At 56.6% G+C, this 26,939-nt stretch overlaps 1 protein-coding gene and 1 long non-coding RNA gene across 3 annotated transcripts in view; one reads left to right on the plus strand and one right to left on the minus strand.

Moving 5' to 3' along the window:
* The window catches only part of DAB2IP (DAB2 interacting protein), a 189,418-nt gene extending 168,000 nt beyond the window's left edge, over positions 1-21,418 (minus strand). Inside the window, exon 1 of one of the 2 annotated variants that reach the window (XM_059142886.1) lies at positions 21,271-21,418. In XM_059142886.1, coding sequence (XP_058998869.1) covers positions 21,271-21,310 — 40 coding nt within the window. In that variant the 5' untranslated portion in view covers positions 21,311-21,418. Of the gene's footprint in view, positions 1-956; positions 1,085-21,270 lie in introns of those variants that run through there. The other variant, XM_059142883.1, reaches the window with a different exon arrangement.
* On the plus strand, positions 20-2,814 carry LOC131812910 (uncharacterized). The gene is made up of 3 exons (XR_009346543.1): positions 20-186; positions 717-794; positions 1,878-2,814. It is a non-coding gene; the product is annotated as an uncharacterized LOC131812910 (long non-coding RNA).
* Positions 21,419-26,939: the final 5,521 nt, after the last annotated feature.

A 26,939-nucleotide genomic window follows, 5' to 3' on the forward strand; every position in this document is an offset into this window, starting at 1 on the left:
CCCCGCCACCCGCAGCTCCGCCCGCCCGGCCGGGACCGAGCGGAGGCGGGGAGGGGCGGGGCGGGGGCGCACCTGTTTGGCCAATCGACCCCACTACAAACCACCTCGCCCCGGCCACACTGCCAGACTGAACAGGGCGATCCCCTCTGCTCTCGGCACCGTCCGCCCATTCCCCGCTTGGACCCGGTATCTAGGCTGGGCACCCCAACCCCAACCCCGACCCGCCTGGGTCGAGCGCGCCGCTGTCTCCTCCAGTGTGCGGAGGCCCTCTGTGCGCCCGGACTGCGCTCGCTCCCCAACCCCTAGGATGTCAAAGACAAAATCCTGGCTTTAGCCTGGGGACCATAGGGGTACAGGTTTGAGGAGTGGACTGCGACTCTGCTTGGTTCACCACTTTTTTACTCCACATCCTCTTCTCCCTCAAGGATTTTCGCGCGTCCTCTGACCCCGTAAACTTCGCAGAGAGCTTGCCTCGGGCTCCGACGGCGGGGCCGCGGGCTGATGCTAGGTGCAGAGCTCTGGGCGGATGGCAGGGTGAGGGAAGGTCACAGGCAAGGCGCTTCCAGCCCTCCCACCAACATAAACCCTCGGGAATCCTGTCTGGATTCGGGCAAACTTCGCCAGGGCGCTTGCGATCTGCTGCAGCGGGCCCCCCAACTTCTCTTGGGGTCACAACACATATTAAAGCTTGGCGATTCTATTGTTCCATTTTCCAGATAGGAAGACTGAGAGGCCAAAAGGAGACAAAACCTTCTCGGTCGTGGTGGCGAGACGGCGACTTTTTCAAACTAAAGGTGAGTTTGCGGAGGGCGCCTGGCTCCCCTCCAGCGCCCGGCGCCGACGCCTGGGTTCTCCCTCGCTCGCCCCCCGCGGCGGACCTGGGGTGGGGAAGGAGAAAGAGGCGCCGGCAAGTGCCGGGAAGAGGGAGAGCACGCCGGCAGCCCGCCCTGCCTTACCTCGGCAGCAAAGCGTGTCCTCGCAGAGCGCGCCGGCCGGAGGCCCCAGCAGGGGCAGGGAGGCCCAGGCGAGCGCGCGGGAGGCCGCGCCGCCCGCTCCCATCCCGCACGGCCGGGGCCGCTCCTTCGCCCGCCGGCCTTCCACCCTCGGCGGCACCTGTGCGGACAGCGCTGTGCCTGCGGCCTCCGCCGCGGCCTCGGGGGTTGGGACGGGGCCAGGCCCGGGGTGGGGCGTCCGGGGCTCCCCGGGCTCCTTGGACTGTAGCGGCCCGGACTCCCACGGTCGCGGCCCCGGCTCCCGGCGACCAGCGCAGGGCAGGGCGCTATTTTTAGCTGGAGCTGTTCTCCCAGTTGGACAGACAGAACCAGTTAATTCAGCCGCTCGGGAAGGGCCTGCACCGGGAGCTCCCGGGAAAGGCAGCCGCAGCTCTGCTGAAAGCTGATCCTTCGCATTCCTGCCTCTCGAGGCGGGAGGGAGGGAGGACGCCTCTAATTCCCCCGGGAAGCCGGCGTCCTCTCTGAAGGCAGTCCTGGGCCCCAAGTGCACGCCCAGCGTGGGGCTCTTTAAATCGAATCTGAAACTCCACCTGCCTTCCTTCTGCAGACTTTGCCGATTTCCCATAAAATGCCCACCCTTCCTACTGGTGTCCAGCACTGGGAGGAGCCCCCCAGCAATGCGATCTGGTCCCCAGCACCGACAGAATCTGGCACACTCCTGGGACTCAGGAGCTACTTTCCTGAAAGAAGGAAAAGTGAAAATCCCGTATCAGATTAGCCAGAGGGTCTTCAGAGCCTAGGCAAGATGGGATAGATGGACGGGGTGGCTTCGATATCCTACAGAAAGCCTCACCCAACACCTTCTGATTGTATGACCTTGGCAAGTCTTCTCACCTCTCTGCCTGTTTCCTTTATGCATAAAAGGAGTCTGAGAAGCCCCAGAGATAGCATCTGAGAAAGGCTTTGTAAAACAACAACAACAACAAAACAAAAACAAAAACCTGAGGGGCATGCCCCAGGAACAAGAAATGAAGAAATTCAAAGAGGAAGAAGATGGAGATCTGCTCTCACAAAGCCACTAGCTCTTCTAATTCAAGGGAGAAGGTGTGCCTTAGCTAAGCCCTGATAAGGTACAGCTAGACTGTGTGGTACTAGCCCAGGGAGAGACCAAGAGGCTGGTGGTGGACCAGAACAAGGGCTGCCAAAATAGACTCACACATGTATGGAAACCTGGTATGCGGCAAGAGTGGTGCTGCACGTCACTGGGAAAGGGTGGGCTTTTCTATAAAGGATGTTTTTTAGAGTAACTGGATATCCACATTGTGGAAAAAAGATACGAAATCCCTACCCCACACCTTCCATTAAGAAAAAAAATTCCAGGTGGATTAAAGACTTAAACACAAAGAACCTGTGTAATAGGGGAAGATTTTTTAAAGATCCCCAAAGCTGGGGCCTTTGGGTGGCTCAGTCGTTAAGCATCTGTCTTCAGGTCAGGTCATGATTGCAGGGTGCTGGGATCGAGCCCCGCAACAGGCTCCCCAGAATCTGCTTCTCCTTCTCCCTCTGCCTGCTGCTCTCCCTACTTGTGCTCACTCTCTCTCTCTGTCAAATAAATAAATAAAATCTTAAAAAAAAAAAAAACCCTCAAAAGAACAAACTATCAAGGAAAAGATTGATACACTTAATTGAAGGATAAAATTCAGGGCACCTGGGTGTCTCAATTGGTTGGGTTTCCAATTCGTGGTTTTGGCTCAGATCGTGATCTCTGTGTGTTGCAATCAAGCCCATGACGGGCTCCACCACTCAGCACTGAGTCTGTTTGGGATCCTCTTCTCCTTCTACCCTCCCCCAGCTCATGTGCTCTCTCTCTCTCTCTCTCAAATAAATGAATAAATAAAATCTTTTTTTAAAAAAAGTATAAAATTCAAGGGGCGCCTGAGTGGCTCAGTGGGTTAAGCCTCTGCCTTCAGCTCAGGTCATGGTCTCAGGGTCCTGGGATCGAGCCCCACATCCGACTCTCTGCTCTGTCTGCCTCTCTGCTTACTTGTGATCTCTCTCTCTCTGTCAAATAAATAAATAAAATCTTTTTTTTTTTAAGTGTAAAATTCCTGTCTGTCAAAAGAAGATATTTGAAATACAATCTCCAAAACATACAAAGATCTTCTACAAATCAATTTTCAAAAGAAACAAGAGAAAATGTATGAACAGGCAATTTGAGGAAGGGAAACCATGAATGGCTAATAAACATATGAAAAGACATTCAGCCTCACTCTTCATCCGGGAAATGCAAAGTCAAACCCCAGAGACATACCCTTGCACACCTGTGCGATTGGCCAAAACCAAAGAGGCAGGAAGGAAGGCAGAATGTGGGTGAAGATATAGAGCACAGGGAAATCTCTCATGCACCGGGGGGTGGGGGGGGGGGTGGGGGGGGGTGGGAATAATCTGACAGTGTCTAGAAACGTTGAAGATGGCATTACATACCCCAGTGACCCAGAGAACTTGGCTTCTGGGATAAACCTGGGACTTGCTCACAGCCACAGTGTTTACCCTCGTAATGAATCTTAGGCAGTCTTGATGTCCAACAGCAGAAGGCACAAAGAAATGGTGGACCAATCCATGAAATTCTGTACAGCTGTGAACATCGGTGGGGGTTCCTTATGGATCATAAGTTGATGGGGGGGGGGATGGGAAGTACGTTGGAGAAGACCGCGTTGGAAGACAGCATTCCTAGAGATTGTTAAAACATGCGAAACAGAATGATACCACATATTGCTGGGAATGCACATGTTTGGTAACAGTCTGAAGAAATTCAGAGGAATGATGAATACACCATGTAGTGAGGCGTTTGCCTGGCGGGGGGCGGGGAGGGAGACCTGAAGGGTCGGGGGACGGGGCTTTGTTGATATTGGTAAGGTTTTATTTCTTGACCTGGGTCAGGGGTGTTTGTTTTACTCTTCAGAACCTTTTTCAAAGATACAGAACAAGCAGGAGAGGATAAAACACAAAATTCCCATAAAATGCAGTCGTGCTCTGAACTTCAGTTTCTTCATTTCAATAATATGACCATCGTGTCTGTGAAGTGATCAGACCAAAGTCTGACTCACGGCGAAATGCTCAGTAAGACTTGAGAACACGTACAGCCTGTTCCTCGAACTCCCCCGGGATCCTGTGTTCCCTAGTCCCAGTCAGGGGAGACTGCCTCACTCTATACAACAGGATCTCCCAAGCCCCCCAGCCTCTGTCCTGCCTCCGTGCCTTTGCACAGACTGTTAACGTTTCCTAGAGCATCCGTCCTGCCCTGTCTTCTGTTACCATCCAGCACTGGCCTTTCAGCCCGTGGGGAACCCCTGTGAGGTTCTCTTCCACTCTCCAGGCAGACGACTCTCCCTGTATCCACCCACCCCGCTGTCCGTGTCTGTCGCGTTGTACCCTGTGACACCTGGTTATGGCTCTGTGCCCTCCCTGAGCGGACTGGGAGCTCCTCCCTGTCACCAACCTTGTCTGATCCATCTCTGCAGCCTGACTACCTACAGAAGGCCTGGCCTAGGACGGCTGGATGAATGAATAAAGGGGGCAAGTCGACCCAAATGCTCACACACAAGAAAGGGTCATGTCAGACTCTCAAAAGGAGAGCAATCCCACTTTGCAGATGGAATGCCTGGTCCTCATGGAGTGTTTTGAGGATACAATGTGACCTTTGGGGTCAGAGAGACCTGGGATCCCCTCTCCGTTGAGCCACGTGTCCGCTGGAAGAGAAGCGGCAGGCTGCTACCTCCCTCTGAGCCCTAGTTTCTGTGTCTGCACAGCCAGGACGGTGGCTAGGGCTGACTGCAAGGGCTGACTCTTCTCATGAAGAGTCAATGAGGTAATAGAGGCAAAATGCATGACCCCATTTTTGGGAACAGGTAGCAATTATGTGACTATTGGCCAAGAGGAAGATATTTGCGGGGGAAGGTGAATGGGACCCAACTGGGCTGCCTACCACCGAAGAAGGAGGCTAGAAATAAATGCCAGGGAGTGTCCCCTGGCTTTGCACAAAAGCAAGCACCCGGGAGTCCGCCCTGGAGGTGGGAGGGTCAGAAGTGTGCCCCAGGTTAGTGCCTCTGGTCCTCTTTCCTCCGGTCCTTTGCGCTACCCTGGGGTGGGGGCTGCACAGCATTTCAGAAACGCAGCCCTCCTCCCCGTCTCTCCACGTCCACTCTGGCCCCCTCCAATCTGTTCTCGTACATAGCCCAGGGATCTCAATCTGGACCCGTCTTTTCCTTGCCAGCTTCCATCTGCAGGGGCGACAGAGCCTGCGGCACCCTCCCCAGGGACGCGTCTGAGACTACCAAATACATCGTCTACAGCATATACGCAAAATCTACGTATGTCCTCTTGTCGGGGGCTTCCATCAAGGCGACATACAGGATGGCAAATTGCTTATGGTCCACACCCTAGGAGATGAGCTGGCCAGTGTTACATGCCGTGGGAGAAACAAATACACAAAGTGGGCAGGGCAGTACGGTCCTTGGAAAAGAACAGCACTCTGTGTTTCATGGGCTCAGATGAGATTTTCTGAACTAATGAGCCGATCCTCTGATCCAGATCACACTGGACGACGTCATATTACCCCGGTGATGTGGACGTGGGCTACTGCTGCCACTTTGTCCCATGCAAATGACCACGCGAGGTGGGAATCCTGCCCAGCTTAAGGTCTGCCTTAGCATGGATCGTGTGATGAAGCCCCAGACCCCCCAGGAACTCGGGACAGGGGTGCTGTGAATGGAAGGAGAGGAGGACACCAAAGGGAGCTCGTTCCTGTGTGCCTGCGGGGCACTGAGGTCACAGGGAGCTACAGCGGTGATGTGCAAACCTCACTCCAGCTCTGGGGTGTTTGAAGATTTAGATACCTCGAGAGAATGCAGCTGGAGTGGGACACTGTGCGTGGAAGAAAGTTGATGACCCCGAAAGGGAGAAAGGCTCTGGTTCCCAGGGCGGCACTGTTCCAAGGGGCACAGCCCTGCCCGGTGTGGTCGGCCTGGAAGCCATGGTTCCCTCTCTGTGGTTTCTGGCACACCCTCTCTGCCGTCCGAGAGTTCCCGGAGTGCCCAGGCTGCTCATGGACCCTGGGACCCGCATGTGAGGAGCTCCCAGAGTGCTCCGGACTGCCGGAGGTGGGTGGGTGGCTGTGGGGTGCGGGAGGAGGGCTGGGCTGGTGGACCACAGTAGTGGCTCCAGAAAAGTCTTCTAAGGAGATGACCTCAGAGCGTGTCTTAACAGAGCAGAGAGAGACACGAGCCAGACAAAGAGGGAAGAGCCCAGGCTAAGAGAAGGGCAAGGTGAAGCCCCCCAGCACGCCCTGGGAACTCCAAGCAAGCGGCTGCGAGACAGGTCGGAGGCAAAGGAGGTGGGGCTGGGGCAGGAGGGGCCTGAATGCTGTGCCCAGGAGCTTGGAATGTTTTGGGGGTGGGGGACTGGTAGATGCTGGGACATGCCGCCCAGACCCCCTCTTCCAGAATGCAGGACTCACTCCCCCAGGCATGTGGAGGTTGTTACAAAATGGCCCTCAGCTCTCAGTTCCCTTTGGGGGCGGCCTCTGCCAAAGGAAACCACTGCGACCCGAGGTGACACTCCTTTCCTAGGGTGTCCTGCGTCCTGTGATGGATCAACTGAGGGCTGAGCCCCTTGACACTACCCAGGACAACTCTGGAGGGCCAGCCCTGCTCCAGGCCCTCCCTAGACCCCACGCAGGGCAGCTCCTCTTTCCTTCTGCCCCGCCTCGCTGCGGGCCCCTCTGTCCCCAGGTGCCGCCAGCCTCAGAACAGTCTCTGAGCCGGCTCCCCCAGAAACCCACCCTGCGACAAGGAGAAAGGGAAGCACTTGCTGAGTATCCCACCGGTGGGAGGGACCCAGGAGACCCTGTGACTTTGCCAGAGCCAATGAGAGAGGTGACTGCTACTCACAGAAGCAGGCAGGTTCTCAGGAGGCGCAGAGAGGCTGGCTCATCCGGAGACAGAAACAGAAATTGGAGGCAGTTGGGGGTAGGGATGGGGTCCAGAAGTGGAGCGAGTCATGACCTTAACTTTTTTTTTTTCCTTATGCTGCTGGAAGTGAGGTTGGTTCCTCAAAGGAGGAATAGATATTAGAATTGCATAAGAAATTAATGACCAGAGTGCATGATAAATGTTGCCACAGGAATAGTAAGGAGCACAGGGCTTTAAAGGGTGGATAGGAGTTCGCCAGGAGGTGTGCCCGTAAGGGAAAGTCACATAAGGCAGAGGAAACAGCTTGTGCCCGGAGCCCAGCTGGACTAGGATACCCAGAAGACAGCCAGGATGCCCAATAAAATGTCAATTTCACATAACTGATGAATTTTTTTTTTTTAAGATTTTATTCACTCACTTGACATAGAGAGAGAGATCACAAGCAGGCAGAGTCAGGCAGAGAGAAAGGGCAAAGCAGGTTCCCTGCTGAGCAGAGAGCCCGATGCGGAGCCCGATCCCAGGATCCCGAGACCACGACCTGAGCCAAAGGCAGAGGTCCAACCCAATGAGCCACCAAGGCGCCCCTGAATGATTTTTTAGTACACGTTTGTCTTATGCAATATTTGGGACATACTTATCCCCAAAATTATCCATTTCACCTTCTTATCCTGGTCCTGCCAGCAGCCCAGTAGTAGGCCCCACCAAACTGCAGCTTGGTATGCTCGGAATGGATTCTGTGGTATCCCTCCATCATCCAAACCCTCAGCTGTCATTGGGGGTCCTCTACTGTGTGACCCTCAGCCATCCCATCTCCCACCTTTGAAAACCCCCTTTAATCTCCTGCCTCTGAGTGTTTGCCACACTGTATCCTCTGCCTCCCCACTATGCCCTCCCCGTGTCCACACCTCCAGGAAGCCTCCCAGATTTCTCTGGGAGAATGGAAGTAATCATGTCCACCGATCAGTAGCAGAAGGACCTTTGGCAAGTCACTTCATGTTTCGGAACCTTCGTTTCCTTGTCTCTGCACTGGGGACCATACTACCTCTGCCAGGCTGCTGAGAGCACCAGACACACTCTCAAATGTTGGCATGTTCTCCCTGGGCATGCCTAGATCATAGCCTGGCACCCAGTGGGCACAGATACACATTAGCCGAACAGAACCAACTGCAAAGGTCCTGAGCTTTTACAGCTTAATTTGCTTCTCGGAATTGCCATGCCCAACAGTGGAACTTAGACAAATTCAATTTCCTATATTAAGATGATCTGAAGAGAGATGAATAATGAAGCCCCTGCAATTCCAATCGCATAACAGGTTTCTCCCCTGGTTGACAAGGGACCAAACCAGCTCCCCAGAAATGGCCCGTTTTAGCACCAAACATGGCGCCTGGCCACTTTGGATCGAAGCAGGTAATCTCCACCCCACACATTTCTGCCTCAAGCCCTCCCAATCCCAGACCACAGAAGGTGATTTCTTATAACCATTAGCATAATTACCTGACTGCAACACTACAGAGAAGCAATGAGATGAGCCTGTGATTTCCGCACCGTTATTTGTCTCAAGTAAGTCACCTGAAGTTCGCCTGCCATCAGGATTCATGGCCGCATTCTGTAATCGTCGGGAATTATTTTGCTAATAACAGAGGTACCTTGATCTAATTTAGTTTTAATGCCAGGAGGTGCCCTCCCAGAATAATCAGCTCCAGGGCAATTCCAATTTCCAGGTCTGTTACACGTTCTGGAGAGAAGATTCAATTCAAAGAGGCTGAAGTTACTTCTTTATCACCCAAAGTCATCTAGGGGCAGAATGGGAATCCTACCTCTACGGGTTTGCAGAAAAATGCAGGGCGAGGTTGAGCCACAGGGAGCGGGGTGGCGGCGAGGTCGTAGCCAAGAGCAGCAGCTGGAAGACACCACTAATGGTGTCTTGAGGACCGGGAGGCATTTGCAGGGGGCCCTGACTTTTCTCGTATTCATTCATTATCTCATTGATTCCTTGACTCCGTTTCTGGGCTCTCTCCTCTGCAAGACCTGGTCTCCGCTGTTACTTGAATACAACTATTGATAGCAAACGTACGCAGCCCTATTCTGGGTACTTCGTGCTTATACAGTCATTACTTCCCGTGAGGCCGGTGGGTGCGACTACGGTCCCCACTTTGCAGATGGGAAAGCCTAGGCAGAGAGGTTAACTTGCATCAAGTCACACATTTAGTAAGGGGCGTAGCTGGGATTTGAACCTTGGACTGTGAACTCCCTCGAGTTCATGGACCAGGGAGAATCCTGAGCCCACCAGGAATTGTTGAGCCCCTCCTCTGTGTTCTCGTGCACCCCTCCCAACAACTCTGGTATGGGAGTGTCGTCCTATTTTATTGAGGAAGACACAGAGTCTCCAAAAGGGGCTAATTTGGCCAAGGTCAAGTGAGGAAATGGAGTTAAGTCGTGATTAAACTGTGAGCATAGGGACCGACCGCCCAGCTCTGCCCTTTCCTTTCCACTCCGGAGCAGTACCTCTTTCCCACCCCGACCCCCACCACAGAAACCAAGTGTCCTTTGCTGTCCTTCACTGTCACCAAACAAAACCTACTTCCAGATTCCAATCACTCGCTCACATTCAGGCTTCCAGCCAAGGGTCGAGCCCTCCCGGGGGAAGGGCCAGGAGGTCGACGTGCTTCGGACCCTCTGCTCCTCACCAAGCCTGGGCCTTCCTGTCTCTTTGAGGAGGTGGGTTCTTTATAAACGGGTGGAGCCACAGAACCTTCGTTTCGAATGAAAAATTTCAGGCAAAGCCAATATTTAGATGACAACCAGCTGCTCTGGGCAGAGCTGTGCTGGGGCAAAGGCGGGGAGTCTCTCTTACTTGGCAATCTTTTGGCATCTCCATGGGACCCCAGGACTCTTTCGACGGTTGGGAAACCACTGGTCTGGACGTAGGTCCAAGGAATCTGAGCTCCACTGAGTGCTGGCAATACTCAACGACGTGCAGGGTGGGCCCCTCCCCCCGAACACCTGTCCGGCCTTGTTAGGGGCATCAAGGGGCCGAATCCAAGAGTGGCATGTCAGCAAGACCCGGCTGTGCCTCTCTGCACAGGCTGCGGGGCCAGCCCATCCAGGCACACTCCCCGGTGGCCGTGAAGACAGGTCACTCCCCTCCCACTGCTGTCTATGTCTATTTGTTTCCTCTCTTCTGTCTTGCCCCCTCTCTAAAAACATATTTGTTTTTTTTTTCTTAATACTCCCCCCCATCCTTCCTTCTAAAATGCTCAGGGACAGCTGTGTTCTGGAGGAATCAGTGCTCCCAATCACCAGGCCCAACACTCATGGTGCCTGGGAATGCCTCCTGTAGGCTTTGGTTACCCCTGGGCACCAACGTATGTGTAGGAGTTAGCCCAGGTAAGGCACATTGCATTGGGAGGAGGCGGGCGTTCCAGGCTCAGAAGAGAGGCCGGGGAGGCTGGCTATCACTCGACATGGCTGAAGTGTGAACTTGGTGGTTGGGCGGGGGGGGGGGGGGGGGGGGGCGGGGGGGGTTGGGGAATGGCAGGTGGAGTGAGAAAAGCATCCTTGAAAGGCTGTCCTAAGGGCGGCGGGCTGGTTCCTGAGGGTCGAGCAGTCTACGGAGCCATAAGAGGGATCAGATGCACATTTTAGATCCTCTGGCTGCATACATGGTTGGGGAAGGGGTAGACCCTGACGATGGGGCTTTCCTCCCCCTCATTCCCTCCAGCTCCCACCTGCCCTCAACACCCTGCAGGGAGCCCTGCTTCCCTCGGAGACACTGCATGTGCACAGGAGGGAAGAGGGGTTTCAGGCTGCAGGGAGTCCCCACCTTGGCCAGGCCCCCAGCCTGGAATGCAGCCCTTGACTCCTTCAGCCCCAGGACCATGGGGTCAAGATGGGTTAGAAAGTTGGAAATTCCATCCCAGTTGGCTGGGATGCTTTGGTTTTAGGGTTTCTGTTTGTGAACAGGAGCCCAGGCAGGGAGTTAGCTTCCCCGCCCCATTCTAGTCCCTTCTATCCTACTCTTGGCTCCGACAAGCCCCTGCCCCAGCCTTGCAGCCCCTCTTGGCTCCTGGATCACTGCCTCCCCACTCCCCATGCTGCGGTGGGAGAGGAGGAGTTTCTTTCTCCAAACACAAGCCCTATTGTTCCACCACTCAGCTGGGCACCTGTCTTGGCATCCGCACTCACTTGGCCTCAGGTCAGCCACAGGATAAGGCTGAACTAGTGGGCACTGAGGGTCCGGGACCCGGGGCAGGCGTGCAGGCCATCGCCGGTGGCAGTTCGGACCCTGTCCCTCCCTGGCTCCCTTCCAGGGCTCCTGCTTACTCTGGGGCACTGATTCTTAACCAGAAGGGATTCTATCCCCCAGGGAACAGTTTGCAATGTCTGGAGACATTCTTGGTTGTCACAGCTTGTCCTGGGGTGAGGGGCAGGTATGCTGCTGGCGACTGGTTGGGGGAGGCCTGGGATGCTACTGGGCATCCTTCAGGGCCCAGGACAGCCGACTCGACAGTGTTCCAGCCCCAAGAGGCACCAGTGCCAAGGTCAGAGGCCCCTCCTGAGGTTAAAACCCCCCATGCCATGCTTCAGGCTGGGACACTCCAGACACTCACTCCCACCTCAGCCCCTGTCGGGGTGCCCTCCCTGCTGCCTTCCACTTACCTAAATCTCAGTTCTCTCCAGCCCCTCTGCCCATGGGGGCTCTCCGCTGCTGCCCACACCCGCCCCAGCTGCCCCTTCCAGAAGCCGTCTGGATCAGATCCTGCGGCTTTGGCCCTCCTGAGTCTCAGCTGGCTCATCTACATAATGGATGGGTGAGGTGAGTGGAGACCCCAGCCCCCCCCCCCCCATAGCACAGACACAGCCCCTCCTGTCTCTCCCCGGGATGCTAGGCACATGGGACACTCAGAGTTGGCACACAGTGGGACCCATGTGGCTTTGGAGCCGGTGGGCCAGGGTTCGAATCCTGACTCTGCCACTTCTTAGTAGTTGGACCAGAAGTTAATCACCAAACGTGTCTGCACCTCAGTTTCCTCCTTTACAAAATGGGTTTTCCGGCAAGAGTTCCATGAGCTGTGCGGTGTCCTGTCCCTGTCCCTGTTCCCTGTCTGGCTGGTCTATCCTGTCAAGGTGCGCTGGACAGCCATCTACTCTTGGGGCCGAGAGGACAAGGATTAATTGCCCTCTTACTTCCCCCTAGAAGCTGAGCTTGCACTGGGCTTCCAGTGGAAACCGGAAGCTGAGCAGGCCCGGCTGAGCGCCCCCTGCCACGAGAGTGACCACCCTCTTGGCTCCTGGTCTTTTTGGCCTCCCTTCTCAGCTCTCCAGTCATTGCCTGGGCTCAGCTTCTCCTGCTGGGACCGTGACCTCCCACAGGTGGGCGGCCACCCCGACTTAGCCGAGCTGGCTCAGGGGACGGGGCATTGCGTTGAGCAGAGGGGTGGCTTGGCATCTTAGGAATTCTGGGGAGACAGCACAGAGACAGACTCATAAACCCAGAGAATGAACAGGTAGTTGGAGGGGGGTGAGGGTGGGCGAAACAGGTGTAGAGCATCCAGAGGTGCAAACTTCCAGTTATCCAAGAAATAAGTCACAGGGATGAAAAGTATAGCGTGGGAGATACAGTCAAGAATGTTGTGATTATTTTGTTTGGTGACAGATGGTAAGTACACTTCTCATGGTGAGCATTTTGTAATGTATGTAATTGTTGAGTCACTATGTCATACACCTGAAATCAATATAACATTGTTCGTCAACTTCAGTGAGAGCTAGAGAGAGAGAGAGAGAGAGAGAACAAACATGAGCTCCCAGGCTCCATGACCCTCCAACTTCAGCAGTTGTTGCCCCTTAGAATCACAAGGAGGCAGAGAGACAGAGAGATGGAAAGAGACATCGAGAGACAGAGACAAGAGACAGAGCGCAACAGAGATACAGCAAGAGAGAGAGAGAGACTGAGGAGGTCCTGTCCCTCCCCTCCAAGCTATCAGAGGCCCAGGATGGGGGAAGAGCCCCAGGAGAGAGAGCGTGGGGACCCCTCCTCACCCACCACAGAGCTGGCCAGAGGGAAGACTAAAAGCTGTCCTAGCAGACACCCTCCCGGGCTCCCTGGCTTCTGGGCTGTGGAATTGGCATGGCCATTCGGTCAAAGACGGGCCTCCCCTTTCTATTCCCACTCCCAGTTCCGGAGAGAAGGCAGGGACAGATCTGGGCCAGCCCCCAGAAGGCTCCTGAGTCAGGCCCTCAAGACAACCCCCCCACTTCAGCTTCTGCTGGGGAGCCCACCTACCTCCTGCCCTCCCGACCTCTCTGGTACCATCTGGTACAGCCGCGCGCTGTCTCCCTCCACTGCCGCTCCTCCTAGCGGCCGCCCTCCACCCCACCATTAGCTACGGCAAGGGAGGCCCTTTGTCTAAGATTTGGGTCAAGGGAGAGAGAGTCCAGGGCAGAAGTAGGGGTGGGGGTTCGGGGACAGACACCCCAGCTGCCACTTCAGGAACCGCGCAACCTCGAGCTGGCTTTTTTGGAGCACAGACCCATGCGTTCTGGTGCAGAGTCGGTGGGAGCTCGGGGTACACATGTGGGACCCCCACAGCCAGCCAGGACAGAGGCCCCCTCGCAGGCATTCTGTCCTGCTCACACGTGCTTACGCCCTCCACGTGCTTTCATGCGTGTGTGTCTGCGCACACACAGGCACGCCAGGATGTAGGTCACTGGCTGCAGGGCCTCGGAGCCGGGGGTTATGAGGATCTAGCCACCCGGCACACGCTTCCGGATTGGACAGAAAGCCACCCCTCCTGCCTCCCACCTCCCCCTCGGCTTGCCTGTATCCATCTGACCCAAAGCCTCTCTAGGCTTCCTTTCATTTTTCCCTAGAATTCCACTGGCTGAGACTGCTGGGAAGCAATTCTGTACAGGGTGCGCCACGTGCCTTTTATTCTGTGTTGGGGGGCCCTGTGCAGGACAATGTGGAGGCTACAAGAGAGACAGAGGGTTGTGACCTCATCGTCACATCGTCACATCGTCATGGGATGCCTTAGGACTAGATGCGGTAATGGTCAAGAGGGTATGGTAAAGGAGAAAACCAAACAGCTTCAGCCAAGCTGATCAAGGCTGGCTTCCTGGAGGAGGTGGCAAGACCTTGGCTGGGCAGATGGGTAAGGTTTCCAAAAGCCTGGGAATGGGAGTGGAACTTACACAGCTGGGAAGACCTCAGCCACTCCTGTCCTCTACCCTGAGCTGGGGCCTCTCCCCAGGTCACATCTGGAAGGACCATCACAGACCCTTCTACGGAAAACCCCCGGAAGGTCCCGCAGGCCTTTCAGACACAGTAAGCCCAGGACATCACTCCCACTGAGAAGCTGCTCTTCCACTCACGTCCCCCGCTGGTGTGGACACCAACATTCCTGCCACGGGCCAGAGGCAAAGTCATCCTGACCTCTTTTTCCACCCCACCGGTCTCAGTCTCCAAGTTTGCGTTCTGGCTCCTGAAGCAGCTCACAGCCCAGAGGTAGAGACAAGCAGGAAAGGAAATGGACTGTACTCATCAGTGTGTGACAGGACAGCAGGAAGCTCAGCGTGCCTTTGAGCCCAGTAAGGTAGTCAGGGAGGGCTTCCTGGAGGAGATGACAGGAAGAGTGGTCAGGTTGGGGGAGAAGTAGTAGGGAGAGCTGTATTACAAGACTGGTCCAGGCAGGGGGCACACAAGAGCAAAGATGAGGGAGGAGGAGAAGGACAGCGCATTCAAGGCAGTGATTGATTCATGGAGATGGGGGTGGGGAGAAAGAAGGGGTGTGGCGGGAGACAAGGGCAGAGGCGCCAACCTGGGGTCAGGTGGTGGACTGCCTGGAGGCTGTGTCAATGATTTTTCACTTTTTCTGACTGCAGTGAGTGGGGTGGGACTTTAAGATGCCGGTGAGTGGTCCCCTCGGCTGCACATCGAGGATGAGTTTGGGGCATGGATTGAGATGGGGAGACCCAGAATGGGGTGAGGCAGCCCTCTAGGAGTCCAAAGGGGGGCCTGGCCTGAGGTGGGGGCTGGGAGCTGGAGCGAGGGTAGATCTCAGGGTCCACAGGAGGTAGGATGGACCCTGAGTGTTTCCTGGTTCCTCCTCCCTCGGGGGCCCCCACCTGCCCATTGGACGGCATAAGAAGGCACGATCTATTGGCGTGGTCCTCTCAAGAGTGGGAGCCGTGGGAGGTGGCTACTAGTATCCCCAGCCCTCCGATGAGCAGAGCCAAGTAGCCCAGGCCAGAAGCTGAGGCCTGGGCGTGTTTGCCAACAGCAGCTCCAGAGGGAGCCCACCAGAAGCCTGTGGAGAGTGGGGGGGGGGGGATGTCTTTGCTTTCTAAACAATAGGAGCTCCTCCCTCCTCCCACTAGGAGCCTTGCTCCCTGGGGGACAGGAGCTCCTTTCTCCTGAGCTTTCTCCTGGCTCGGCCTGGCCCAGCTCCAGACCCGGGGCTGCCCTCTGCGTCCCCCTCCCTGGGCCCCACTTCCGAGCCTTCTCGTGCAGCCAGCTGCTGAGGCTTGGGCACATAAATGATTTAAGCTCCTCCCGACTATCCTCATTGTTCTTCTTTATTGACTATTTTTTCCTGATTTAGCCTCTCCCCAGACTCCCATGAGGCAATGGGGCAAGAAGGCGGGGGCTCCACCCCCCTCCACCTGCCCGACGGGGGAGGGTCAGAGGCCCAGGCATGGCTGGCCAGCGGGACCGAGGCCTTCCTGGGCATGGGAAGGGCTTTGGATTGGGGGCCAGAGTACCCAGAGAACAGCCTAGAATGTGGAAAAAGGCACAAGAGTCTTGGAGTCCTGCGCTTGAATTGAGTGCCCCCACTAGAGCCTGTGTCTGTGGGCCCTTCTAAGCCTCGATTGTCTCGTGTGCGCAGTGAGGTCGCTCCTTCCTGTGCCAGGAGCCGGTGACTCCGTGTGGAACACATCACAGAGCTGGCATGTACTAGGCGCTCAGTAAATGGGGCCCCCACTCTGCCTCACTGGCCTCGCTCGTCCACCTGGGGAAGGGCCTCGGGTAGGAGCGTGGCTATTCCTGTTCCTTCGGTGGCCAGCAGGCTCAGGGCAGAGCCCCAGGGCAGGATGGAAGGAATCAGGATCTTGCATTCTTTCCCCAGCCCAGGTGGGCCAGCCTGGCATCACTACCCAGTTCCCCAGACAGGGAAGCTAAAGCTCGCTGAGGGCCCACCCAGGTCCTTGCCCAAGACCTGTTGGGTTAGCCAAGTGGCAGAGCAAGAGGAGGTCCCAGGCTCTTGTCCTGAGAGGCAGGCCAGGACTGAACGCCCTTCCCGAGAAGTCCACCCGCATAGACACAGCCTTAGAGAAGGACCTAGTGGGCACGGGTTCAGAGCATGTGCTCTGGGGTGGGACAAACCTACATGACTCTTAGCCTTGCCACTCACTAGCTGTGTGATCTGGGTGGGTCACTCAGCCTCTCTGAGCTGGTTTCCCCATCTCTAACACAAGAATGCTAACCCCCACACCACAGGGTGCTGGCGAGGGGAAGCCAGATGATGAAAGGGAGGCGCATGACCAGGCATACAGCTGTTCTTTTATGGTTTTTGTCTATCTGTTACCAGCTGAGGCAAACCTGCTTCTGACATCTTCGGTTCCTCCTCTCATGGGAAGGGCTGGCGAGTGGTGACATCAGACCCCTGACAGCTTCCAGCCCAAAATAACCTTCTCTTTAGACTGACCCTGTCCCATCACAGCTGCTTCTGCTTGCTGTTCCCAGCTGGGTGCATATGGCCTTCGGTTATGGCTGCTGCCGCATTGGGCTCCTCCCAAGAGCTGTGCCAGCAAACCCTCCCAGGAGGCAGGATTTTTTGGGGGGACATGAAGGGGCCACCCGGAGGGGCAATGATACAGCTCTGTCCTGAGCTCTGGAGCAACCTGGGTTCAAATCACCTTGTATGACCTTGGCCATCACTTAACTTCCCAGAGCCTCAGTTGTCTCATCCGGAAAATGTAACTAACAACAACGGGTCTATGGCGTTGAGGACTCGAGCAGACAAAGTCCATGAAGGACCTTGCATGGAACCTCAGCCTGAAAAGGGCCTCAGTAAATAGGCCTGGTTGTTGAACCTGCAGCACTGGGAAGTTTATAAAATCACTTCCGTCTGCCAGGCTACTGGGACCCCCTCAACGGGGGCAGATGTCCCCGCTGGTTATCACCAGGAAGAAACTGAAGCCTCTTCTGCCCCCAGGATTTCCGAGCAACCAGCCCCTTCCGGAGCACTGATCCTGGCTCTCTGTCCAAGCCCAACTCCCTCCGGGAATCACAGATTCCCCTCACCCCAGGTGTCCAATCTCCTGAGATTTTACCTTGTCACTCCCCAAGACAGCCAGGGAGGCGGGCAGGGCCCTGCCAAGTCTGCCCATTTGTCAGACAAAGAAACCAAGGCTGAGCGAGGAGCAGGGACCTGGTCCAGGGCGCCCGAAGGCGAAGGGAGCCAGGATGAGGCTCGAGCCGCGGGGAGGGGACAGGGCACCAAGTGCTGAGTCGGATTTAGAATCTTAGATGGTCAGAGCCAGATCATTCCGGGGTGTGGGGTATAAACGACCACGAAGGTAACATCATGCCCAGAGTGGGGGATGATGCCTGAGGACCCAGAGCACGTCCGGGGTGGGATCCAGCAGGGGCCATTCACTCATTCACTTGTTCATTCATTCATTCATTCATTCATACAGCGAATGCAGTAGCAACCAAGGCACAGCCCTGCCCTCAAGGACCTTATGGTCTTAAATGGGAGTCAGACTAGCGACCAGGCGATCAAAACATGCCCTCATCAGGGAAGCACCAAGGGGTGCCTGCCACAGGCAGGGGTGGGAGGCCACGTCGGCAAAGTGGAGGAGTGGCAGGACGGCGTGAGAACCCGACCAGAGAATGTTCTACAGGGTGAGAAAACAGGGTCCTCCTGTTTTCTTCCTCCGCAACTGGAAAGAAGGGAAGGAAGAGCTTCTCTGAGCCAGACTTGTCAGGCAGTCAGAGGGGGTCAGCCCAGATCTTGTCTGACCCTTGCCTCGATTTACACACGAGGCCTGCCCATGAAGGGCTTCTGCTCCCTGCCTTCTTGTTTCTGACTGTTGTGTAAAGAAACCCCTGCTCCTGTGTTTGCCACTCCCTCAGCCATCTCAGCCCTCACTGGCCTTGCTCCAAGGGTCTCTCACCTCAGGACCATCTAATAGGGCACTGCTCAGTCCTGTCTTCTGAGGCCCCTTCCATACGGCGCCGCCCTCCAGAGCATTTGCGCCAGTGGCTGGGATGTGGCCCAAATCCCTTTATTCCTGGAGCACCAGGTGGATGGAATCAAAGCTCAGGCTCTCCACCAGATGGAAGGAGAGAGTCTTGCTTGATCTGAGCCATGGAAGGGGGCCCAGAGCCCCACTCCCAGCCGTGCCTCTCCCAACCCTGTACCCACTGAAGTTTCCGAGTCCCCCAAGGAGCTCAGCTTGTCAACCCCGACCCAAAGCACCACCCTCCTTGGAAGTATCAGGGAACCCTCAGAAGTTTCTCTGGCCTTTGCACCTGCTGTTCTATCTGCCTGGAATGCCTTTCCTCACCTCTTTGCCTGGGCCAACAGAATTTGTTCACTCACTCATTCGACATGTGTGCTGGATGCTTACTCTGGGCCAGGCAGAGAGTTATGCTCAGGGGATAACAGCCGTCCGAGAGCTCAGAGACTTGGGGATACGTCAAGTTCAAGCACACACACATGCACACACAATAACGTCCTGTACAGATAGGAGCAGACCATATCAAGGAAAAGAGAAAGTAAGAGTAAGATCTCATTTGATGGATCGCAGGAACATGATCTAGGGAAGACTTCTCTGAGGAAGTGACTTTTCAGTTGAGTTTGGGAATAAGAGGGGGAGGAGGAATTAGCTTACTGAAGAGTGAGAGGAAGAGTGTTCCTGGAAAAGCAGACAGCATGTGCAAAGGCCCTGGGATGACAACGACTTTGATGATTGTGAACAAGTTCAGATCAGTAGGACCAGAGTCTAAGGAGTGGGTGCATGAAGGAGAAAGAGTTAGATCATGCAGGGAGGCAGAAGCAGCAGATCTTGGTCAAGGGACTGTGTGGGTAGCAAGACAAAGTAAGGATTCAAGAGAAAGAGCCAGAAGAAGAGACTGAGAAATAGGTGGGAGAAAATTAGGAGAGTGACCTCTCCCAGCAGCCAGGTGAAGAAAGGGTTTCATGAAGGAAAGAGTCATCAACTTCTTTAGTGGAGGAGTCATCTCCTCCAGGAAGCCTTCCTGGACTCCACATGTGGGTGAGGGGTTCCACAGTGCCTTGATCTCCCCCACCAGGGTGCTCTCCTTTCTCCCAGCCTAACCTAGAAATGTCATGAAGGCAAAGATAAGGTCTCACTTGCCTTTCCAACCCCAAAACTTAACACAGGACCTGAAAGTAGTTAGCTACATAGAGAGGAAGTGACTCTGAGCCCATGGTTTTCCTTCATTGGCCTGGTCCAGGAGGCTCCTTCTGCTCTGGGCCTCCCAGGCATGCTGGAGCCAGACCCCTCTCGGCTGGACCCGAGATCACTTGCAAGAGCCTGGGCTCTCCTCCGTTCCTGCCTAACTCCTTCCTAAGGCTCCCTCTGTCCCTTTGCCTCTTCCTCGTGGCTCCTAGGCACCTTACGACCTGACCAGCTTCCAGAAGACCAGCAACAGTCTCCCAAAACAGGTAAAGACAAGGTGCCCCCCGCCATGCATGGGGCCCTTTAGTTAGGGTGCACACCATTTCCAGGGTACCAGCCTCGCCCTGCCCAGAGGCTGCTGCTCGAAAACCAGGAAACAGCAGTTTGGGGCTCTGGGTCCCAGGTGGGGAGATGGAGCCCTGGGAGAAGTGAGAGAGCCTCACTTGGCCATGGGTTGGTCCCCCAGCGAAGGGTCTGTGCTGTCTATAGAGTTGCATTCAGGCAAGGCTATACCAAGTTTCAGGTGAGCACTTTCCGGGGGCATATCCAGACTGTCTGTGCCCCACTCCCCAGAGAACTCATCACTCAATCCAGACTCATTTTATTCGTCTGTCTGTCTCCCATTCGAGGCTGGGAGTTCTTCCGGGTCAGGGGCCTCTCTTTGCCCCTTCCTCCTCCCCCCTCCCCTTTCTCTCTTTCCTCCCTCCATTCAGTAAGCACAAACTATTTCTGCAGCTTGAGCTAGCTCATCATTTCTGTACCCGTGCCCGTGGCACACAACTGGGCAGGCGGGGGGGGGGGGTCGCTCAGCAGACATCCTCTAGTCCCCTGACTGCCCAGCAGTGCCAGGCAAAGGGCCCCTCTCCCTGGAAAGAGCTGAGCTCCTGCAGAAGGAAGGAAATTTGGCCTTGAGTCTGTATGGAGGCCAGGCCTGGCTGGGGTTGGGGTGGGAGAGGGAGAACCCCGTTTTCTTCGCAGGAACTGTGGTCCCAGAAGGACCTGGGCCCCCAAAGGCAGCTCCGAGCTGGAGTAAGGCCACTTCTCAACGCCCCCTTTTTGACCAACAGGGCCTTCTCCTTGCTGAACCCCCAAATCTGCTGTCCCCCCCACCCTGCCTCGGCCCCTCAGGCACCCTGGCCCTCCTGCTTTTTTCAGGCACACATTGCCCAGAGACAGCCAGGGCGCCCTGGCATTCCAGCCGATGGGCAGCTCCCTGGCCAGGCTGGGCAGGGGTTCCTCTTCCCTGCGTCCCTGGAGCTCCAAGCCTGCAGAACCTAACCCCGGCTGAGCCATTCCGAGTCTAACAAGTCCTGTCCCAGGCTCGCAGCAAGAGCTCTGTCCTGGCAACTGTGCCCCGGCAATCTTCCCTGGGGTTTCCAGTCACCCCAAAGGCTGCAGCAGGGGCAGCAGGAGCAGCCCCCGTGGTAGCCCCCCGGGGGCCTGCAAAGTGGGGTGTGCCTTCAGCCGGGCGTTAATTACAGGGTGCGTTCCTGAAGCCTGGTCCATCTATATTTATCTGCAGGATCTCACTCATTAAATTCCCCACAGCACCCGGCAGGCTTGGGGACCCGAGCGAGGCAGACAGGCAGGGGGGCTGCAAACTTCCTTCCTTTCCTTCTTGGCCAAGAGCAAAACAGAAGCAACCCAAACTCCCTCTCCCTCCCCTGACCCTACTCATGTCCAGAGTCCAAGGGGCTGCCCCCGGCTCTGCCCAGGGGGAACGCTTCGGCCTTGTGCCCTTTCCCCCGGAGCACCCATGCCCACCCAGAGGCCCCAGGACCAGACGGTGCCCAGCCGCCTGCCAGCCTCCCCGCATCAACTCGGATTCCTGCAGCAAGCAGAGAAAAGTCTGCCGAGCAGCGGAGCAGCACGGCCAAATCCTCAACTCTGCCACTTTGCAGGGGCCGGGGCCCTCTTACCGTAGGAGTCGTCTTGGTCCAGGAGGGAATCGGGCTCCATGGCGAATGGGCCCCCAGCCCCTGGCCCCACCTGATTTATGAACCAAGGCTGTCTCCATGAGCGTCTGGGTTTCTCCTTTTGTATTCCATCTGGCGGCTTTTCCAACTAGATGACTGGGTATTCCTGCAAGCAGGCCCTTCTCCAGCCCTCGCCTTCATACAGTACATTTAAAGTAGCAGTAACCTCTTTTTCCTCCCCCCGCAGCCGGGCTGGAAACATTAGAAGGGACCGAGGCAGCGAGATGTCTAAAATAGGAAGACGCCGGGACGATTGGCCTGGCTGCCTGCGACGCTGGCTGCGGGGTCTGGCCGGGGCTGTGCAGATGGAAAAGCTAAGAGGTGAGGCTGAGCTGGGGCTTAGCATCTGGAAGCTGGCTCTGGGGCCCCCAGGGTCTGTGGGGGGTGGTGCCGGCTGACCCACCCGTGGGAGGGGCTGGGGATGGGGGCTCGGCTCTGTTCGCCACCCAGCGCCCAAACCCCAGGGGCTTCTCCTAGGCCCTGCTGGAACCTCCCACTCAAATCTGTTCCACAGACATTTCCTGCAGTGTGGGGGATGCAGAACTGACTCATCCCTCCATTCAGTTAGTCATTAACTTTTTTCTGAGCATCTACTCCACGCCAGACACTGCCAGGTGCTGGCTTAACAGCGCCGAGCAAGGAGCAAGGCACAGCGGCGGCGTCTGGCCTCGTGGAGCCCGAAGGTAAGCAGGTCAAGGCCAGGTGGGAGGGAGGGGGAAGTGCTGCAGAAACAGAGCCGGGATGTCTCCCCTGGCTGTGGGAGGTGGTCAGGGAAGGCTTCCTGGAAACGGGCACCTAAGGCTGAGTAAGAGTCGGGTGAAGGAGGGAGCGAGGAGGAAAGGCGAGCCAGGCGAAACGAGGGACCTGCTTGAGAACCTTGAGCGGACAGCGTATGTGGGGTCTTCAGAACCCCCCCCCCCCGATAAGTTCCAGGTGGTAGGAACAGAGCCTGATCGAGGAGGTGGTGCCAGGAGATGGAACCAGGGAGGGAAACAGGCGAGAGCCAGGCAGGGCCTCAGGGGGCTGTTCTCAGGCCAGACCCCGAGGATGATCTGTGAGAGTGATGCATTCCAAGCCATCTTTCGAAAGGCCTCTCTGGCTCCTGTAGCCACGGGAGTGGCTGGAACGCTGGGTATCACTCAGGGAGCGGCCACAGGGGCCGGCCGCCGTTCTGAGCATTTACGGCACATGGTCTCATGCACTGCCCGGTGGTCCCTCATAGAAGCTCTGCTGTCCTGTTTTACAGATGAGGACAGTGCAGCCTGGACAGAAGTGACTCATCCAAGGTGGCAGGTGGCCTCAAGGGCAGGCCTGGGCCCCAGGGAAGTGACAGCCTTGGTGCTGGGGGACAGCGGGGAGGACAGAGATGCAGTAATTCATTCAATCTACATTCAACCCAGAATACAGACCAACGCCATAGGCTTATGGGAGAAGTGCACCATTTTGGCCCAATCAGGGAAGGCTGCCTGGGTGAGGAGGCATGTGAACTGGAGAGCAAGAGAAGACCAGGATTTGCATGGGCTGAGCAGGGGAAGGTAAGGGCATCCCAGGCAGAGGGACTGGCACAGGCAGAGGCATGGAAGGGGGCATTGCAGTGGGAATGACAAGACCCTGGAAGAAGGTCACGGAGATGCGCTGGTTGGGGTTGGAGTGGGGAGGACCCGGAGCCACAGTCTTGGAGCTGGTGTCAGGTAGCCTCAGAAGGCATTCTAGAGGCCTCCTTTCTAAGGAATGCCTGGGAATTCCTGCTAGCAGCCCCTTCCCAGGCTTTGTAACACTCTGCACTAAAAGCAGGAGAGAGAGATCTCCGACATAAACACACAAACACACAAAGCAGGAGAAAGCTTTCTGCCCCCCAGCACTGTGAGATCATTACAAGCTACACCTTTGTGACTAGCTTTTTGGAGACATGCCCTGGTTCTGGTGCCCAGGCAGAGGGGGCAGCAAGAGAAGGGAGCTGGGGGGACAGGGGGACAAGCTGGGAGGCTGGCAGGAGGGCCCAGGCCGGGGAGGACACGAAGCAAACACCCGTCTGGGCCCCTCCCAGCCACCCTGTGCAGCCCAGCTGCTCCCAGAGCAGCCAGTGGGTGCTGACGTGGTCGGCCCAGCCTCGGGGTCACCCTTCACCCCCACTCCAACCTCGGCTGCCAGAGCTCTCAGCTTCCAGCCTCCCGCTGCCTTAATTACAGGGAGGCCAGGCCCTACCCAGGCAACTGCGGGCATCCAGCTCTCAGACTCTCCTCTCGGCGGGCGTGGGGGGCGGGCTGCCCTGTGGGGAGGCATCTAGGCGTGAAGGGGTGGGACCTGGGGCCACCAGTCAGCAAGTGAGCTCAGGTCCAGCTCTCCTGTCAGCTCTCCGGGGCCCTGAAGCTTTTGGGGGCTTTGGGGTCACATTCTAGGTAGAGTGGGGGCATTACCCTCTAGACCCTCTAGGCTTCTAACCCGACTCTGCCACTTACTAACTGGGTGACACGAGCCAGCCTCCTTGGGAGTCTCACGGGTAGAATGCTGTTCCTGTAGTGTCTCCTCATGGCGGGGTCTGAGCCTTACGGCAGGACTGGACCAGACCGGGCACCTGTGAAGTACTCCGTGAAGAGTAATTCTCCTCTTTGGGCATCCTAACAGCCTCAATGTGGGGAAGGCAGGTGGGGGGAGAATAGGAGCCCCTTGTACAGTCAAGGAAGCTGAGGTTTTGAAAGAAGGGACTTGCCTCGAGGGGCTTGGGTGGGGGGCAGGATGCATTCCTCCCCGGGCTGTGCTCCAGGGCCCACTGAGAGCACGAGGCCATGGCTCAGTGGGAAGGGGGCCTGGGCTCCAGGTCCGGCTGGGCCCCCAGGCAGCGGAGTGAGCCAGAGCCAGGTACTTCCTTCCCAGGCCAGCGCTGTCTCACAGGTCAAGGTCAGAGCTGGAGGAACCTGGCGGCTCCCACACCTTCCCAATTCATTTCTCTGTTTTTATGAATTAGCTCTGTTTCCGTGCAACCAGACCTCGGAGCTCAGGGATTCCTTTGCAATAAATGCGTCTGGAGCATGGGTCTCCAGGTCCTTCCCTTGACGACACAGTGATGCCAAACAGATCGGCCTCCTTCTTGGCAGCTCCGTGGGAGCTGGGCTGTACCTGCTTTGAGCCAGTGCCCTAATGATGGACACCCAGACTGTCGCCAGAGCCAATACTGGGATGGGTATCGCGAACATTCTCTGCGCATCCGTCACTTGACCTCCCTAGGGTAAAAACCTAGATGTGAATTCTCGGGGTCCAAAACTGCCAGCATGTGTACATTCCTGGAGTGGCAACAAGGGGCATCCGAGCCCCATCTGGTTCTTTGACTCCTTCTCCTGCTCATGCACTGCTTTTGTGCATGGCTCTGTTAGGGCATAGGACAACCTTATCCCTGCTCTTGCGGCAGTGACGTCCTAGCCAGCGGGACACAGGTGCAGTGTCACACAGAAAGGAGTGCTCATCAGGGCCACATGATAGAGCATGACAGAGCCCTGCTTGCAGCTGGGTGGTGGTCAGGGAAGACATCTCCGAGAGCGTGACATCTGAGCCGTGACCTGGCTGCCATGTGCAGGGAAAGCAACCGGCACTGGACAAAGCGACCGCAAAGTCCTTGAGGTGGGCGTGAGCTTGGTGAGCGGGAGGGACAGGACAATGACCGGTGTGACTGGGCCTGGGTGGACAGTCAGGGGAACAGTCACAGAGCAGAGAAAGGGCACGGAGGCAGCTTCGTGGAGGGGCTTGTGGCGGGGTTGGGGGGGTGGGAGCTACTGCAGGCTGAAGCAGGAAAGGGACCTGAAAGGCTGCTGTGGGCAAGGTGACCCCAAGAGGGCCAGAGTGGACAGAGAAAGGCAAATGCATTCAAGATCCAGTAGGGCCCTAGGTGCTGCAGGCCAATCAGACATGGAGAAAAGGATGAGAAAGGACTAGGCAGACGCCAAGGCTTGCAGATTGGTGTATGGAGCTGGGGGAGACCCAGAAACTGTGTTGCGGGAAATTCACACGGACACATGGAGACATCCAGGAGGCCATGGCGACAGGCTGGAGTGGAGTGGGGTTGGGGTGGGGGGCAATGAGTCTAGAGGGGGTCGCTAGAGCACCGGACGTAGCCCAGCGTGCCAGCCCGATGCACGCCCCAGCTCCAGCGGCGGTAGGAATCCCCCGGTTCCAGACAGGACTTGTCACTCTGTGTAAAGACAGGGAACTAGGAGTCACTGATGGCAGCTGGCCCCAAGCTGTGTGTCCCTGGAGAGAAGCCAGCAGGAAGGAGCAGGGAGAAGGGGTGCCTGGCCGCGGACTCCCCGTGGTCAGCTAGTCCACTGCCTTCCCTGCTGGGGACGATGCGTTCTTGGCACCACTCACTCTCTCTGCCCCTGCCACACCCGAGACTGGACTGAGCCGGGGAGCCAGAGACCTAAGGGAAGAACAGAAACCCAAGGGTGTGAAGGCTAGAAGAGCGTATGTACAGGGAGCCATCTGGTCAGCAGAATCAGGAAAGCCTTGCAGAGGAGGGTCCAGCTGAATGGGACTGGGAGGGATGCAGAGGAGTTCGCCAGGCAGATGCAAGGAGTAAGGCCAGGCGACACTGTCCTATCACACGGAACGGCCCACATTCTTTGCCGTGAGAGCTTTAGCCCTTCTCTCCCCTGAGTGCTGGTTTTCTAGCTAAATCCTGCTGCTCAAGCCCAAATGGAGCCCGTGGGGAGCCCACAGTGTCTGGCTCTTCCGGGGTTCCTGAGCTGACCCTGCACAGCCCCTCTCCAGAACACAAGCCAGCGTGGGCCAGAGCCCACTCAGGAGCCTCCTGGCTGAGTGTCGGGGCTGAGGACAAGTAATCCCAGCTCCCCATTTACCGGCTGGGCCACCCTGGGCAAGTGATTCCACTTCTCAGAGCTTTGGTTTCCCTGAGATATCATGCCCCCCCCCCCTTCTCATCACTCTCTCGCCATCCCTGCCCCTCCCCCCAACTTTTGGGTTTTCTTCCTGACACTTAGCATCCCATGTGACATTGTCTTATATATTTGTGTCCTGTCTGTTGGCCCTGGCTTCCATGCGAGCACCATGCTGTACCCCCAACACCTGGAACTGTGCCCAGTGTCCTGGGCCCCCAATAAATATGCATGGGACAAAACCTCTGTGGAGGAACTAAGCGTCCGCTGTAATGGTCATCCTTCCCCTACTGCCTCTGGCCCTGATCTACAAGCACACAATCTGGGGGCTCCTGCTGAGCCCCAGGACACCTCACGTGTGGACTCCTATGTGTCTCCCGTTCTCTTAACGCCTATCTGGTGGGACCGGTCCTCCCTTCTCATCACAGGCTGGGCCCCAGCGGGGAGACCAGAGGTTCTCCCCTCGGCGGCCACGCAGATACTGTGAATCGAGTGTTCTCTGCATGTCACTCATCGGCTCTCCATGGCAGGTTTTCTGAGTCCCATTTCATAGATGGGAACACTGAGAGGCTACTCCAAGCTGGGGCTCAAGGCTGTGTCAGCCCAGCTGGAAGTCCCCACTGGCCCCACAGTAGCACCCGGTGGGGCTTCCTAGGGGTGTGTCTGGGTGCGGGGGGCAGGGAGGCTCAGAGATGGGACAGGCCAGCCTTTGGTGGTTCGATTTCC

Source organism: Mustela lutreola, chromosome 12, assembly GCF_030435805.1.
Source record: "Mustela lutreola isolate mMusLut2 chromosome 12, mMusLut2.pri, whole genome shotgun sequence".
Taxonomy (NCBI): domain Eukaryota; kingdom Metazoa; phylum Chordata; class Mammalia; order Carnivora; family Mustelidae; genus Mustela; species Mustela lutreola.